Genomic DNA, 17,824 nt, shown 5'->3' with positions numbered 1-17,824 from the left:
ATGTCCTGTATGACATTTTAAACGAATAGTCAATAAATCATGAGTAAATGTAAAAATTATGTGTCCTTACTTGTCACCCATTTATGTTTAGTTTTTTGACCCTCTCAAAAAAACTAGATGAAAATAAATCCACCATTAAAAATGCCTGAATTTTATTCCAAAATCAGGATAACTGGATTTGACAGCACATGGCAGGTTTAAGCCCTGGATTTTGCTGCATTAGGCAAGAGAGTGGCTACTCTTATTCATGTTGGCTGCCATGCCAATAGATAAACACATTTTGCATATATGCCTGTTTTTAAGTGCCTTCAAATAAAAAAAGTGTCAATATGATGTCAGTATATCTGTATACTTTCACAGTCTAAATAACGATAATGATAATTTGTCAGAAGTGCGCACTGTAGTGTATGTCCTATAATGTAAAGATATGCCAAATCAACAATCAATGTGTGCATAATTCATTGTGTCTCGTGATTGTGATTTTTGTGTGATTATACGTATATCTCACAATAAGAAGTCTGCGTACATCAAAATTATGTGAGGGGGATCCATAGCACCCAAGTGCATATCACAGATTGGGATTCTGTGGGCGCCCCTGTGTACTTCTTTTCCCATACTCACATTACATAATACACACAAAACAGACATATTTAGCATCTGCTGTCACGCTGCAATACACAAACATGAGGAAAATCAGGCTGAGATTTCAGCAGGAAAAAACTCAAACATTCACTCCTCTACACATAAAAAGCATTTTAAGCCAGTCCCCCTTTACCAGCCTGTCCTTATTCATTAGTACACACAAACACGTGTGTGAAATCACACTCCTCTACACTCAATTTCTCACTCTCTCTACTATTCCACACTCACCCACTCACAAAAAATGTGCAAACAGACACTCCCACGCACAGGATTTTCCTGTGAGAGATGCAGGCTTTAAAAGGAGAATTGGGGAATTCTTTGAGTCATTCCAAGAGACACCCCACCCAGCGTTTCTACTGACCTTAAACTGTTTATTTGCAATGGAGAGAGATTTCCTTCCTGGTTACTACATGGAATATTATACAGAAAACAATGTTATTAGGCTTAACTCAAAATTCAGGATCTTTACATCACATTATAAGCAACCTGTCTCTGAAATTTCAGAAGATATGTTTGTGAGAAGGTTTTTGAAATGGTTACCGCATGTTATTTTAGTAATTGCAAAACAATTTTAATGACTTAGATGCACGCATCAAAACAAAATATACGAGTCAGCATAGTACCAATAGTCAAACAATCAGGCCAAAATTCAGAGTAAATTCCACTTTTATCAATTTTTTTCTGACCTCAGCATAAGTTAGTAATTTAATATCATGTTTTTCCCGTTGTATTCCACCTGATGGGGAGTCAGAAAGTCTTGGCACTGTTAAAACCATAAAGAAAGTGTGAGTGTCTTTTTTGGCAGGGCGGTCAGAAAATAAATAATTGTAAGTAAATAATGGCAAAAAAATACCCAAGGGCCAGACCTGATCCACACACTAAGAACACTTAAAATAAAGTAATTATGCCCATGTCGTAAAGAACCTATGACTCATACTATCACGGGCAGGGTGTTCTAGAGATCAGGCAGGACGACAAAGATGACGAATACAATGATATTTAATAACTTGACAACAGGAAATCCAGACACGGTAGACATCAACATTCACAATAACCGACAAACTAGAATACAAGAGACAGGAACTGATATAGGGCAGATAACGAGGGCCAGACAGGTGAGCACAATGAGGTGATTAACTAATAATGAGAACAGGAACAACCAAATAAGGACACAGAGGGAGAAACCACAATCAACAGTCCACAGGGGTGTGACACATACTACATGATCGATCTTCAAAAAGAAGAAGAATCTGCCACAAATTTTGCTGTGTTCACTGGCAATTTCACCTCAATATACTGCTTTACTACACATTTCAGTAAATTCACAAAAACAATTTTCACAATAAATTATATAACATACAAATCATGGTGTAAATCGGAGCTACAGTTGGTTGTGTATCACATGGTTGTGTAATTTGCTAACATTATTCTAGAGGTTTATATTCAGTTAGTCACCCAGCATACCAATTAAATTGAATGAAATAGGAAAAACAATAAAACAAACACACAATAAAGTCTGTAAATAAGTGAGGGGATAAATAACATTCATGTTAATAAATATTGTTCTAAAAAGTGAAAGCATAACTGCAATATCCTAAGCAATAAAGCTATAATATGATTGTAAGTGCATCATAATCTTTTACGCAATAAATCCTGAACATGTTGTGTCTTCCTTGTCATTAGTCTATTAATATATGATAAGCGTAGTTGTTTCTTTACTGATGTAGAGCCAACATGACCCTTAAGTTTGTATTTAATTTAGTACTGCAAATGATTTTTCAACTTCTTGTTTATGGCTGACAGAATTCAACGAATTATGCCATGATCTGAAAATTTATCACAGCAATTTGAAATATACCATGATCATATATAATCTTCTCAGCCGTGAAGCTTAAGCATGTTGTTAAAAATGTTGCAAAGATTGCATAAATTCAGAGATCCCTGCAGCTTCTAGAAATTCCTGCACAGGAAACTGAAAACACCGTGGAAGATGTCAAACTGCACAACCTAATCTAGAAAACATGTGACCCTTTTACTTGAACAATCCACAAAATCACTATTAGCGGAAGCTTTACTTCTCATGAATTTGAACCACTGATAATTACCAGGAAATTGCATTTGATATTTAAATCACTATCATCTCAGGCCTCCTTTGGTATTTCACGTGGAAGAATTTTGCTTTTCAAATCTGCATTAACTAGATTAAATCAACATGCTGGACAACTTGCCAAGTTGCGAGTGATACTAAAACTAGCACTAATGCTGTAATACCACAAGTTAGTGTAAATGTTGTAATCTATTTCATTGCTTAGATATCATTCAGCCTTCAAAAAAAGTAATAATAATAAATGGAGTAATAAGTTCATATATATATATATATATACCATCCCTTAATTCTAGACTGAGAATTATTCATTCAATTAGTAGTTACTAAGTACCCAAAAAAGGATTCTTTCAAATATGTTATAGAATTCTAGACTAAATAATACAGGAATCACAACAGGAAAAAAAAAGAAACAAACATGAAACCACAGCAATCTGTGATATGCATCTATATGTTAAATGATAAGATTAACATATTTGGAAAATAATTATATTACAAACGATAAACTATATAAAACTACACGCACACACGCACTTTCAGCTAATCCTAGGTCCACTTCCCGTGACTGTGACAGCTCTGACTCCTATGTATGTGACTACAGCTGGTCGAACGAAAGCCTCAGCATTTTGGATATTAGTATGATACCTGTATTAAAGGTCTAACTAAAGCAAGAAAAACTCTGACGTCAGCCATATGACAGGAGTCCAATCCAAGCACACACTCTGAGTGGAGTGTTTTCAGCTGAACCGTTGCTGTTTCTATACGAGTCTATGTGAACATCGTTGTAAAACCTGCCATCCTCGTCCTCAGGCCAGCAACTGCTGTTCATTACAACCTTAATCCACTTCAAAACTATAGAAACACATACACACTTGACTTTAATTGATATATGGACAAGATACTTTCAGCTGTCACTGAACAACTACCTTGATCCTAAAAGGTCAACTTATTTATTTCAGAATTAATAATAAATATTTCCTGTTTATAAGGCTCAACAAATCCATTTGTTTTTCCTTTTCACTTATAGTCATTATGCACACAGGCTTTAGCTACATTTATTAAGGTGACTCAAATGAGCCAGAACATATTTCAGTTCACCCAGATTAAAAGGTGATATTATAAATTTAATACTGAGTGTTAAGCCACCGTGATTAAGAGCAATATTGCACAATGATCGATTTTTTGTAAACGTAAAGCCTAGAATATGTGCGTCACACACCAATGCCAAGCACAAACACGCAAGATCACACATACACACACACACTGCTGACGGTGAACCAGTTGTCAATGGAGCAACTGTTTGTGTCAAAGACTTTGCTCAAACCAAAACCCAACCATACATCTATACACTGTTTCCCCTTAGCGGTCAATAAAGCACTTATCGTATATATTCAGACTGATGTGTGACAGGGTAACAGAAAAGGGGGACACAGATTCACACGCAGTTGTGATGCCAGTATGCCAGCCTGTCACACTACTCGGATTTAATTGGAGAATAAGTCTTACAGTGCATCGCTCCACTGCAGTGTTACGAAGCAAAATAAACATGCAAAAAAAAATTGCGGGTTACCAAATAAGCAAAACAACAAAAACAACCCACGACAGTGCTATACACCAATGTGTGCGATTTTCAAGTCAATGATCTGCCCACTCCACACAACACATTGCGTATCAACACTGATTTTGTGCTCATTCACAGATTGTTCTGCAAATGTGCATTCTGGGGCATACAGAAGGGTGCAGGGCTGCAGCAGTGCAGTGTTGTGCAGCTCAGGGGCATGCATGGGTGCTATGACTTCCTTCCTCCCCAAGGCCGACCATTTCCAACTGCATTACCTGCTTTATTTGGACTTTAAAGTGGGTCACCAAGGGGGTGTTACAGTCTCACACATGAAACAGCAAAAACAAGAGATGAGCGCACAACAAGGGACATAAGGGACACATGCCATACTCTTTGAAAAATCAGCAGCTGTGCAGTTTACTATTAAAAAATCCCCTGCAAAAGAGCTCAAACGCTTTGAAATCAGTAGCTAAACATTACCATTACCTATAAAGCACGTTTCAGACGAGCTGTATGGATGATGAAGCAGTACATGTAGTGAGTGACGTAGACGAAAGGCTGCCCAAAACAACATTCTATAAACACTCCACCATCATCAGTCAGACGTGGAAGAATATCACTCATTTATCCAACATGACCCAAAGGAGCAAAGGTGCTCAGTGGCAAACACTTACCATTACTAAAAGCATGCAGTGGCACACATGACTTGATGAGAAATGAATTGACAGATGGTGTTAATGCAGACAAACTGAGCCATCATTATGGAGACACTCTTTAACAGCAGAGTGCATCTTATTTACGTGCATCTCTGAAGATGGCAAAATCTCAAGAGTGTGTAACATGAAAACCCCACTAGTGTCAACACGGCTATATTCAAGGAGGCCCGTTAGTACTGAACGATACTTTTAAAATATTAATTACAATATTAACTGATTATAAACCTGATGCTCGGTTGAAAGGCTTTTTTTATACTTCTATAAGGACGTATTCCGACATGTATTGGACTATGAGGTGAGCCGCTGAAATAATACACAACAATGGAAAGCGTACCGTCAGAATGCGCACGAAAGCCGCCGGTGGTAGTAGTACTCGCAGTGCTTCGCAATGTCACGGGAGTAGTACTAGCCTATGCCAAGGACTCGCAACAGCTAAATTAGACAAGGAAAGACCTTGTGAGAGAGTAAAAGAAAGCGTTAAAACGTGTTCAAACACACTCGCACTGACGCGCAAAAACACTACGCAAAGGTTGTTCATGTCAATAAGGACGTACATGCAGCAAAAGTTGCAAATGACCCACCTTTATGAGCCGTCCTAGCAGCGGGCTGATGACAGCGCGTGTAGTAAGTCCGAGTAATAGTGGTGGTTACCGAATAAAGTATTAATTTGTTTGTTTTTACATTGGCGCCGTGACGTTATTACTCGCTAGTACTGTAGGTAGTGCATTCCTTCCTCGAGCGTAATCCTGCCAGTGCGTAACGCAGTGCATGAGTGCCAGTCTGCTCTGTTCAAGTTGCTCAAACTCATGCCATTCAGTCCAAACAATTCGGAAAGGGATACGTTATTAAATTACTCAAAAGCTTGGTTTGAACGCTGTGTTTAAAACATTTGACAAAGTTTAACTCTGCATCCCCACCCCTTTCCTTCTTCTTGCTCTAGGTCCTTCCTTGATATTTTAGTGAGCGGATTTGTTCTCCATTTGTCTTTTGCACACAACATTCGTGTCTAAAATACTGGTTGTCACTAATATTAGCGGTGGATTCGTTTGAGTGATAACTACTTACCAAAACAGCAGAAATACTTAGGAGGTAACCGATGAATTTACGGTGCAAATTGCAGATGGGCTCTGTCCTTTCGTCTGAAGTGGCGAGCAACGTCCATCCATGTCTTCTGTCTGTCGGGAAATGTACTTTATATCGGTCCTCCGTAAAACATCTTCGCCCCCCTCCCAACAGCAACTAAAACAGGGATTAAGAACTATATGAATCCCTTTTCCACTACAGTCACAAAATGGTGAATCCTCGAGCGTAATCCTGCCAGTGCGTAACGCAGTGCATGAGTGCCAGTCTGCTCTGTTCAAGTTGCTCAAACTCATGCCATTCAGTCCAAACAATTATGAAAGGGAGAACTTAATAATTTACTCAAAAGCTTGGTTTGAACGCTGTGTTTAAAACATTTGACAAAGTTTAACTCTGCATCCCCACCCCTTTCCTTCTTCTTGCTCTAGGTCCTTCCTTGATATTTTAGTGAGCGGATTTGTTCTCCATTTGTCTTTTGCACACAACATTCGTGTCTAAAATACTGGTTGTCACTAATATTAGCGGTGGATTCGTTTGAGTGATAACTACTTACCAAAACAGCAGAAATACTTAGGAGGTAACCGATGAATTTACGGTGCAAATTGCAGATGGGCTCTGTCCTTTCGTCTGAAGTGGCGAGCAACGTCCATCCATGTCTTCTGTCTGTCGGGAAATGTACTTTATATCGGTCCTCCGTAAAACATCTTCGCCCCCCTCCCAACAGCAACTAAAACAGGGATTAAGAACTATATGAATCCCTTTTCCACTACAGTCACAAAATGGTGAATGAACCACTAACAGCTGGCCCGCCTGGCCAATCAGAGCGCACTGACAGATACAGTAACCTATGGACGTGACGGCACAAACTTAGAGGCGTTTCTCAGTGGTTTATTCCATTTGATTGGCAGGCGCTTTGGCCCAATCGCAATGAAACTAGATACCAAGCCGGCGCTCACTCCAAAAGTTACAGTATCCAATGAGAGCGCTGGGAACCATAGGAACAGGGTGTGGGCGGGCACTAGGGAAGTGTTCAAGAAGCGCTGGCCAATAACGCGATACGAGTGTTCGCTCCCTAAAAAAAGGTGCGTGTTTACCACAAACGACAGCGCAACACTTCATCCTAAAATCACTAGTTTTTCACTTCCCCTGAACTGCAAGAAATGTTTGTAAACTAAAAGAAAAACTCGCACGTTTCAGTTTAATACTATTTGCTATACTAAAATTTAGTAATCTGTTAAATTCTGAGGATTAAAAAGAAAGGTAAAATCACTAAACGGATTCGGTTAATCACAATAAAGCCACCCTTGTGCGGTTCCCTGACTAACCATTTCACTTTCACACTACTGTGCTTGTGAATACGGGATGAACTGTTGTCTCTCTCTCTCTCTCTCAATTTTTTCCACTCTGCCTCGCTTTTCTCTCAGCAACAGCCCCTCACCTCGTGTGCGAGAGCCAATCGTTGCGCCGCAATCCGCTGTCTCTAACGTATGTGCCGTTGTGCCCCGCCCCATCCATACAACCCTTGCAGGATTTTGGAGGTGACGTCATCGTGCCGCTGTGTGATTGGCCAGAGGCGCCGCGTCGACGAGCCAATGATCAAACTCAGCGATGAAGTCATGAAGCATGTTGCCACCAGCTGGATGGAAGGGGCGTGGCCTGACATACTCGCCTAACCCCGTGCTTGATGCGTAGTAGGACAACATACTAGTGACTGATAAGCCATCGTTTTAAAACACGTCAGAAAACCAAGTAGTGTACTTTAAAATTTTGTTCAAATACAAATACTGTTTTGAAACTTTTTTTTTTCAAACGTAGCCCATCCGAGCACAGAAAACCAAATTCAGACATACTGACGCATTGAAGCGTACATCTACATTATCGAATGAATGTTCGTTGTGAATTTCCTTTGAGAAGCAAAGACGTCGTTACATAATCGCTGTTGCAGCCAGAATCAAGTACTCTCAAGCGCCATCCTCAAATGTTAAAGCAATGTACAGCGACCTCTGTCGGTTATATCTTGATAAACACAAAACTGTAAAACTATAAACATACGTGCACGCGCCACTGTGTGGTGGCTTAGGGGGATTCAAAACACTAAGAATAAGGTAAACTTTTTTTGTGCACTTTTCATAAATCAAGACGAAAATGGAGAATTTAAAATAAAGCACTTTTTGTAGCAATCGAGTATCTTAAAGTGTCATACCCCCTTATTAGCACTTATTCTCCCCAGAGCCCTGCCCTTTGACCTGACCCCCTCCATGATGACAACCCCTTTATTTTGGCTCTGCAAAGCTGTGTCAATCAGCCGTCATACATCTATCCCTCTTCCCTACACTCCCACTGTGTAGACTACACTCCCACTGTGTACAGGGAACTGCATTCCCTCCTCTAGTTCTCTGAAATGCAGACAACTACTGAAGCGATAAAAGAAGTAAAAGGGAGACGACAGACAGAGAATGTGACAAAACAAAACATGACAGGGATGATGAGATGAACCAGAGGCAGAAATATAATCACAGGTTTCATTTGAATCCCACAACCGGTCTATTGAAGTTTTATTCAGTCAGTGCTCATAAAGAACATTGATTTGAACAAGTAGACAGACCTGATGCCTACTGATTAAGTTAAATTGGTAGTGGATAAAAAAAGGTTACTAGTAAATGTGAATTAAGGTCATCAGACAATGTCAAGTTCAACGTTCACGTAAAATGGTCCATCTGAACTTGTTCTTTAAAGAGTTACATCTTTGTGTATATTGTCTCTCTCGGTTTGCTACTTTCACCTTCACAGACACTTAATAAGAAAGCAGATGCTATAAAGTGAGAGAAAAAAAGGTTTACTGGTCTTTGGTAGACAAAAACTGACAGATATGTGCAGCGGCCCCTCATAACACAATCATAATAGAATTAGCAAAATATGTCTTGCTTAACATGACATTCATATACCTCTAAAATTAAACTAAATATTTAAATATTTTATTTAGCAATATTACTTACATGTACTTTCATATTTAGAATACATATATCATTTGTAAGCAGGAAAAGATGTCTCTAAGGATGTCTCTAAAAATCAATATTGATGATTTTAAATGGTTGATAACGCTTGTACTTCTGCTCTTCAGACAGCAGAGGTCAGTCTTAAAAAGTCTATGTTATATATTATATCAACAGGCTGGATACACAACATGAATTTAATAAATAAAGAACTTCTCAACTGCTAATGGTCATCTAAAGCATATTGCTTTGCTTGGAATCATATTTATTTCTTTATTGACTTGTTAATAATTTTGTCATGCTTGCACTGCATCAAATTGTAGATCTACAGACACGTTGGCCTCCTGACATGCTAGTTATTGAAATAAAAAATAACAAAAGGTTGCAGAAACCAGATGGCTTTTAACCAGTTTAATTGACCCCGATTACATTTTAATTACAATTCTGAAAAAGAACACAAAAAAAAATGAAAAAAGGAGGAATTAAAATGTTACATCATGGTAATAAAACCTGTTATTATGAATTATGGAACCACAGAAAAAAATTTTAAGAAAGAAAGTGAGAGAGATACTTTTACACAATAAAACAATACACAATATATCTTTTAAAATCATACAATCCCCCGATGAAAAAAATGTACAAGAGCAAGAAATCAGTAACACTACAAAATAACAATTACATGACATGACTTGAGTTCAAATCATAAGGCCGATCCTCCCCTGAATGCCCTTCCTCCATCCTATATCTCTCCACAATAACCACCTATATTAAAGTTACAGTTTTACGTTAATTTACAAAAGTTTAAATGTTACACTAAACACACTGTCGGGTTGCTCGTGGGAAGGCAGGGGTGGGGGGAAACATTCTTAAAAGGATCTCTTACAGTATTGTATACAATGTTCTCATGACTACTATATGAGGAGAATATGTCAACAAAATAATGATAACTAATAATAATTAGGATGAACAGCAACATTGACATCAGAGAGCACATAAACAGGAGCAGTTCGGGTGAAAAACAAAACAAAACAAAACATCATTCGACTTGAAAAAGTGACATCCTGGGATAACCGATGAGAGCAGCCTAAGAGAAAACAAATAACTTCCCTCCTAAAGAGAAACAATGCACACACTTTGTGCCCAAACAAAAGTTTACAAGACTGCACTGGTCAATACTGCTCACCCCATCTCAATTTATTTTATTTTTTTTTATTTTGAGGTATGCCGGGCGTGCACCCTAGTTAAAGACTTGACTAATTGATTAAGAAAGAAAGAGGAGATCTGAAACATAATCAAATCTGATTAAAGTGGGAATAAGGCAGCTAGAAAGAGTCCAAAACTTTGAGGAGGTAACCCGTTGCCAGTTCAATTTTGTTTGATGTATTATCTTAGGTATTAGGGACACTTAAGCCATGATATAACTCCTTCCTGTCACTGTAAAACCATTATATCATGGCTAGTGTCCGACTGGCCACCCTCTTGATGTCTCAAGTCCTGTGCTCAACTTCCACAGGGCTTTAGTGCACACAGGTTTATGAGGTTCATGATGCAAGATTTCAAAAGAATTACAGCCTTGGGTGTGGTGTTACATACATGCACAGAGACCTGCAGCCTCTCTCAAACACACACACACACATAAGTTGTGGCAGTAAGAACAGGATGTTGAAGAGGTGCGTGCTGGTTAAAGAACCGAATGTGCCACATCATCTGTGGTGCAAAGCTCTTGTGCTTTGTTAGAGTCTTATGTACAATTTATTCTTTCGCTCCTTGACCCTACCTTTTATTAACCTGACAAGAAAAGCAACATTTTCCTCCCTTACCCAAATAGCAACATTATCCCTGAGGTGAAGAGTCAACCTTCCCCTCAAAACGAAATCTGATACAAACCCCCTGAAATTGATATATCTGTTAATGCTATGCTTTCCGTTTATAGTATGTGCAACACATAATATATAAAGGTATATTGAATGTATACTGTTCTTTTTTTAAGATTTTTGTTTTTCCTTGTCAGACATGCTATTAAAACAAGGCATAAGAGGCAGAGTGTGTGTATGTGTGTGTGTGTGTGTGTGTGTGTGTGCGCAAGAGAGCGACTTCTGGCCACACATGCCTTCTACTGTCTTTCTATTCTTAAATTAGTATTTAAATGTAAGGGATTATGGATTGAAACTGCTATTTCACCTCCCCCAGTCCATAGTAAGATCTCATAGAGGTCCAAGGACTGAGGACAGTTAATCAGGACAAAGAATCAGCACTTGGTTCTAAATGGTACATCAAGCGCCAAAATAGTTAAACTTTGAGCCCCAGACGGTCTAGTATCACTGTACAAGCTTGTGTGCGTGTGTGTGTGGGATGCTGGTTTGGTTCACACTTAAAGGACTGACTATACAAGGGAAGCTTGTTATAAACTCCCTAATGTGTATTACCTTCAGACTGTCGTTTCAAAGACTAACCAACTAAGGAACTAGCCATTTAAGATATTTAGGAGTATGGTCTCTGAACCGCATGTTATGCCCGAGTCATTTCGTCCCCAATGGAATGAAAGTGATTCAGGTATGGTCCCAGAGGAAAAAAAGAGAACGGAAGAGAGTTTTAAGGTGAGCTGGTTTGGACAGAAAAGGAAAGGAGGGAGATTTCCTGAGAACTTACACACAGCTAGATTTCCGAAACACACACAATCAAACTCGAATCAGACACTTCATACAAGGAATAAGAAAGGGGTCATGTCTGAGTGTGTGTGTGTGTGTGTGTGCGTTGAGGGATTTTGTCCCTGAGGGTTCGGACTTCTGACCAGGCTGGTTTTAGAACAGAGTCTGTTTGTGACTTTCTGTGCATTTGTATCCCACCACATCACATGCAGACTGATCACAGTCTGTTGCTGAGGAAAATAATGCTGGGCTGCTGGAGAAGAAGATCAAGCCCCTCAAACCAGACCTTTCAAACCAGTCTTTCTGACACCCATCTCTAGTTCTCTTTGTGGGATTTTGAGGGACAGCTCACAGGCACTTTGCAAAATAAAATTATCTTCTAAAAATATAAAATATTCTCTAGTGCCAAAGGTCAAATTCATGACTCCTGAGGGTCGCTGGGGCACGTGGGTGAACTCATTCTTCATAACGGTCACAATGAGATGTACTGGAACATGTGCTGGAGAACCCCTCGTCTGAAGCTGAGGGCGGCGGGGGAACGAGGGTAGCCTGGGGAACGGGATTAAATTAAGCAAGGGTCGGTTAGTCTAAGTGTGAAGAGTATGTGTCAGTATTACTGTTGTTAGTAGCAGCAGTCATTGATTTAAAAAGTCACGTGTGAGTGTGGGTCCATCAGCAGTTGTCGAGTTGTGTATCAGCAGTTGTCTAAGTGTGTCGATGCGTATCAGCACTCCTTGTTCTCCAGTGACAGCTGTGCAATTTATTCTTTCGCTCCTTGACCCTACCTTTTATTAACCTGACAAGAAAAGCAACATTTTCCTCCCTTACCCAAATAGCAACATTATCCCTGAGGTGAAGAGTCAACCTTCCCCTCAAAACGAAATCTGATACAAACCCCCTGAAATTGATATATCTGTTAATGCTATGCTTTCCGTTTATAGTATGTGCAACACATAATATATAAAGGTATATTGAATGTATACTGTTCTTTTTTTAAGATTTTTGTTTTTCCTTGTCAGACATGCTATTAAAACAAGGCATAAGAGGCAGAGTGTGTGTATGTGTGTGTGTGTGTGTGTGTGTGTGTGCGCAAGAGAGCGACTTCTGGCCACACATGCCTTCTACTGTCTTTCTATTCTTAAATTAGTATTTAAATGTAAGGGATTATGGATTGAAACTGCTATTTCACCTCCCCCAGTCCATAGTAAGATCTCATAGAGGTCCAAGGACTGAGGACAGTTAATCAGGACAAAGAATCAGCACTTGGTTCTAAATGGTACATCAAGCGCCAAAATAGTTAAACTTTGAGCCCCAGACGGTCTAGTATCACTGTACAAGCTTGTGTGCGTGTGTGTGTGGGATGCTGGTTTGGTTCACACTTAAAGGACTGACTATACAAGGGAAGCTTGTTATAAACTCCCTAATGTGTATTACCTTCAGACTGTCGTTTCAAAGACTAACCAACTAAGGAACTAGCCATTTAAGATATTTAGGAGTATGGTCTCTGAACCGCATGTTATGCCCGAGTCATTTCGTCCCCAATGGAATGAAAGTGATTCAGGTATGGTCCCAGAGGAAAAAAAGAGAACGGAAGAGAGTTTTAAGGTGAGCTGGTTTGGACAGAAAAGGAAAGGAGGGAGATTTCCTGAGAACTTACACACAGCTAGATTTCCGAAACACACACAATCAAACTCGAATCAGACACTTCATACAAGGAATAAGAAAGGGGTCATGTCTGAGTGTGTGTGTGTGTGTGTGTGCGTTGAGGGATTTTGTCCCTGAGGGTTCGGACTTCTGACCAGGCTGGTTTTAGAACAGAGTCTGTTTGTGACTTTCTGTGCATTTGTATCCCACCACATCACATGCAGACTGATCACAGTCTGTTGCTGAGGAAAATAATGCTGGGCTGCTGGAGAAGAAGATCAAGCCCCTCAAACCAGACCTTTCAAACCAGTCTTTCTGACACCCATCTCTAGTTCTCTTTGTGGGATTTTGAGGGACAGCTCACAGGCACTTTGCAAAATAAAATTATCTTCTAAAAATATAAAATATTCTCTAGTGCCAAAGGTCAAATTCATGACTCCTGAGGGTCGCTGGGGCACGTGGGTGAACTCATTCTTCATAACGGTCACAATGAGATGTACTGGAACATGTGCTGGAGAACCCCTCGTCTGAAGCTGAGGGCGGCGGGGGAACGAGGGTAGCCTGGGGAACGGGATTAAATTAAGCAAGGGTCGGTTAGTCTAAGTGTGAAGAGTATGTGTCAGTATTACTGTTGTTAGTAGCAGCAGTCATTGATTTAAAAAGTCACGTGTGAGTGTGGGTCCATCAGCAGTTGTCGAGTTGTGTATCAGCAGTCGTCTAGGTGTGTCGATGCGTATCAGCACTCCTTGTTCTCCAGTGACAGCTGTGCCGTGGCTCGGTGGAGCTCGGTGCTAACTCTATGATGAGCGAGAGGAGGTGGGCTCTCTGCCTCTCCACTCCCACTCTCACTCTCCTCCACCATCCCATTCCTCTCGCTCCCCCTCTCTTCTCCTCTCACTTTCTTGTCCTCCGCCTCTTCCATGTGCTGGTCCTGATCCCAGCGCCGTTTGAACCGGAGCTTCAGTGGGATGCACTGGGAGTTGGTTTGTGGCAGCTGCATGTCCGCAGGCTCCACGGGTTCGCTCTTCACAATGGAGTTACTACGGCGACCATCACCTGAGGAAGAGGTGGGAGGGATGAAGAAGGGTGGAGGTGCGGGGGCTTTGAACACCTCTTCCTCCAAGTCCTCATCTGGGTGGAGAGCGGCATCAGTGCCGTTGGGCTGTTGGTGCTTTTGGCTGTGTGGATAATGATTATGGTGATGATGATGACGGTGTTTATGGTAGTGAGAGGGGAAAACATCAAACTCTTCATCTCTTTCATCAGCTTCTTCATCACTGACGTCAGTTACTTCGACTTCCTCTTCTGATTCAATGTCAGATATGGGCTCAACCTATAGAGAGAAAGAGTGCATGTAGTGTCAAAGCAGAGTTGGGTGTTCCTGACTAATTCCCATGAATTTTCCAGTTGCTTGTGATGACTGAAAAAATTGTTTTTGCACTACAGATCATAATTTCAATGCAAATAAATAATTTATAACTATGCATAACTACAACTAGATTGTGCAAAATTGTATTTCTATTAGTTTTCCGGGCCTGGAAATGACACTTTTGAAATAACCTATCTTTAGGTTTTCTAGGACTGTGGGAACTCTGACTTTAGGTCTGTTAAAATTAAGCATCAGAAAAGTAAAACAGTGACTATTTATAAAACCATTTTAGTCTGAATCAGATTTTTTTTAGGTCATTCCCTAAAAAGTTTGGATAGATTAATGGAATGTTCGGCACTGTTCAATGAAGCCCTCAAAATATTTCGATAGTTAAATAATTTCTGACTTGTCAAGGAAATATTAGAGATGTATTGCTTCATTTTTAGTGTTGAACATTTGGAGTTGATGTAAACAACCATTCAGTACATTTACATACACTATAAAAGTTTTGCGTAAACGTTTTAATGCTGGAATACACTTCATGAATTCTGCCCAGATTTTTGCCCTGATTTGCAGTATGGAGAATCAATGCTAGCTGCCGAAAGTCAGAGCCAGACTTTGGACAGTCAGAGTTTACAGATTTCACAGAAAATTGCGTAGTGTATCATGGGCACATACTCTAGATTTTTCTAGATTTTTTCATATCAAATATCAAACATGTCATCATGTTTGATATTTTGAGCCAGTTTTAAAACACTGTTTTGTTGTGTTTGGAACTACTTGCAGTGTGTGATCCTCAGTTGTTTGTTCTCTAACAAACTCTAAGTAGCAGGTAGCAAGTAGCAATTATAACTGTGCATGTGATTGTATAGATCATAATTCCTGATTACCTTAATCTTGGGCAACCCCGCGCTGTTTAGCGAGCCGGTTGAGGAGGAGTTGGACACCAGTCCTGATCCGCTGGCTGAACTGAGGTCACTCCCAAACGACAACGAGGAACCCAGACCAGATGTAGATGTGGAGGACAGCGAGGCCTGTCGACCCTGACTGTCGCGCTGTTTTCGGCCCAATGGGGGAGGCTGGAGTTTGAACTTGAATGGAGAATGGTGCTGTTCCTCCCCCAGGTGATGGTGAATAGGGTGAGCGTGAGGTGGCGGGAGGATGGAGTGATGGCTGTTGAGCACCGAAGGCCTCTCGGCAGGACCACGATCACAGCCCTGGGGTCCGGGCATGCCTTTGTCGGGGCGCTGAGGCTGAGGAACGATGATGTTTGGGTAATGAAAGAAGGCACGAGGGCTCAGGTGGTAATTGTAGACGCTCTGGGTGTGAGCCTGCAGGTAGCGCTGCATGTCCTCTGGGTTGAAGGAGAAGATGGAGCCAGGCATGGGCGACAGGGTAGGGGAGGGAGTGTAGGCCAGGTGAGAGCCTGGGGTCATGGAGAGTGCCGGCGAGAGAGGTGGCACCAACAGGCCTGGACCTCCCGGACCGGACAGAGGCGAGACGGTGAATGGCGAGAGAGGCTCGGGATGAACCCTGTGTCCGCCAACCTCTGACACTCGATGACCTCTGTGACCGCCCGGTCCACCGTACATCCTGAACATAGCCTCGTGAGACAGACGAGGGTGAACAGCACCTCGGAAACTGCCACCTCCTCCACCTCTCTCAGCCACTCTTTCAGTCACTCTCTCCTCTGCCGCACCTCCGTTCCCATCTTCGATCTCAGAGTTGACAGAAGTTCCATCGCTGCAGTCAGAGACAGACCCACGGGCGATGCGGCGGCCGCTGAACATCCCCGGACTGCGCAATTCTTCACTGCTGGGGGACCGCAGCACTTCAGACACCTGCATGTCTGAAGGAGTGGATGGAGGGAAACGGAAATGGGGACCTGTAGGCACTGGTGGAGCACTTTGAGGAACAGCTGCTCCTGCGGAGAGACAAACACAGGTAGAGGTCTTAATTGAGTTTTGCATTTTATTATGTAAACAAATGTATGTGATTTGTGTGTCCTCGTTTTGTACCTGCAGACCCCATATCAATGAAAGGGTAGTTGACCAGGACCAGCTTGTTGAAATTAAACTTGTAGGTGAAGCGTTTTCCTTTAGTTTTATGTAGAATTCTCTTGTTGTAATAATACCTGCAGAAAGACAAGCAGGACACATTAGCCTACTCTGAAATCAAATTTAACCTGAAATAAGGTATTGGATTATTAAAAGTTTAAAACAAAGAAATGTTAAGATGTAAAATGAATAAGAAAAAATCCAGATTCCGCACTAATCAAATAAGTAAATGTACGATATTGATGATATATACTCTATGTACAGACAATCATATGTTCTTGCTTCCAGTGAAGCACAAGATGCTCTTTGGATCATCTCAAATCATCCTGGAGAACATGCACATCAGATTTGACACAAACTTGTGGAGTTCATGCAGCTTGAGTGATGCTATCGGAAAATGGGACAAATTAAATACAAAGTCATTGTCATTTAAAGGAGACAAATTATGCCTCAGCTCAAAATACCCCACAGATCATTTACATCATTTTGTTTATTTTAGATCTGTGTGGTAGCAGCAATATACAGTAAATAAATCTCTTGTCTCCTCTGAGGGTGGGACTCTAAACAGTGTTCTGTGTTCATCTGTGCAGCCAAAGACAGAACAGTTAGCATGTTTTGCTTAAAATTTCGCCATGGCGTTAGAACTGGTATACCGTTGTCACTTGCGAAATCAAATGACAGTGCCGTGAGTGGAAACTTACAGATTAAGGGGCAGTAATATTATAATGAGATCCCTTTGCCACGTCACCAAGGGAGCGAAATCAGATGCGCTATAATATATATTATATATATTATTTTTATATTATATATAATTTGTAAGAAAATCTGAAAAAAATAAATTACTTAATTTAAATTCAATTAAATAATAAATTTGCACACACACATTCATATATATATATATATATATATATACAGTGGCCTCCACTAATATTGGCACCCTTAGTAAATATTAGCAAAGGCGGCTGTGAAAATAAATCTGCATTGTTTATCCTTTTGATCTTTCATTCAAA

General features: G+C 40.6%; 2 protein-coding genes across 4 annotated transcripts in view; both read right to left on the bottom strand.

The window, feature by feature from the left end:
* The window catches only part of LOC107724155 (protein capicua homolog), a 39,382-nt gene extending 33,069 nt beyond the window's left edge, over window positions 1-6,313 (bottom strand). Inside the window, exon 1 of the mRNA XM_016532958.1 lies at window positions 6,089-6,313. The gene's annotated coding sequence lies outside the window, so the exon portion shown is untranslated. The remainder of the gene's footprint in view (window positions 1-6,088) is intronic.
* A 3,840-nt stretch (window positions 6,314-10,153) lies between these two features.
* Window positions 10,154-17,824, bottom strand: part of LOC107724159 (ETS domain-containing transcription factor ERF-like) — a 56,208-nt gene continuing 48,537 nt past the window's right edge. Inside the window, exons 3-6 of one of the 3 annotated variants that reach the window (XR_001638000.1) lie at window positions 16,776-16,891; window positions 15,648-16,681; window positions 12,541-14,721; window positions 10,154-10,884 (exon numbers count right to left, since the gene is read on the bottom strand). Coding sequence is in view for 2 of the 3 variants with exons in the window: in XM_016532964.1 (XP_016388450.1) it covers window positions 12,469-12,477; window positions 14,134-14,721; window positions 15,648-16,681; window positions 16,776-16,891 (1,747 nt within the window). In the remaining variant the exon portion in view is untranslated. Of the gene's footprint in view, window positions 12,478-12,506; window positions 14,722-15,647; window positions 16,682-16,775; window positions 16,892-17,824 lie in introns of those variants that run through there. The other 2 variants (XM_016532964.1, XM_016532965.1) reach the window with 2 other exon arrangements.

The sequence above is a fragment of the Sinocyclocheilus rhinocerous genome, unplaced genomic scaffold, assembly GCF_001515625.1.
Source record: "Sinocyclocheilus rhinocerous isolate Xijiao unplaced genomic scaffold, SAMN03320098_v1.1 scaffold1326, whole genome shotgun sequence".
Lineage (NCBI taxonomy): Eukaryota > Metazoa > Chordata > Actinopteri > Cypriniformes > Cyprinidae > Sinocyclocheilus > Sinocyclocheilus rhinocerous.
The sequence above is the reverse complement of the archived record's forward strand: the minus strand, read 5'-3'. Positions and strand labels throughout refer to the sequence as shown.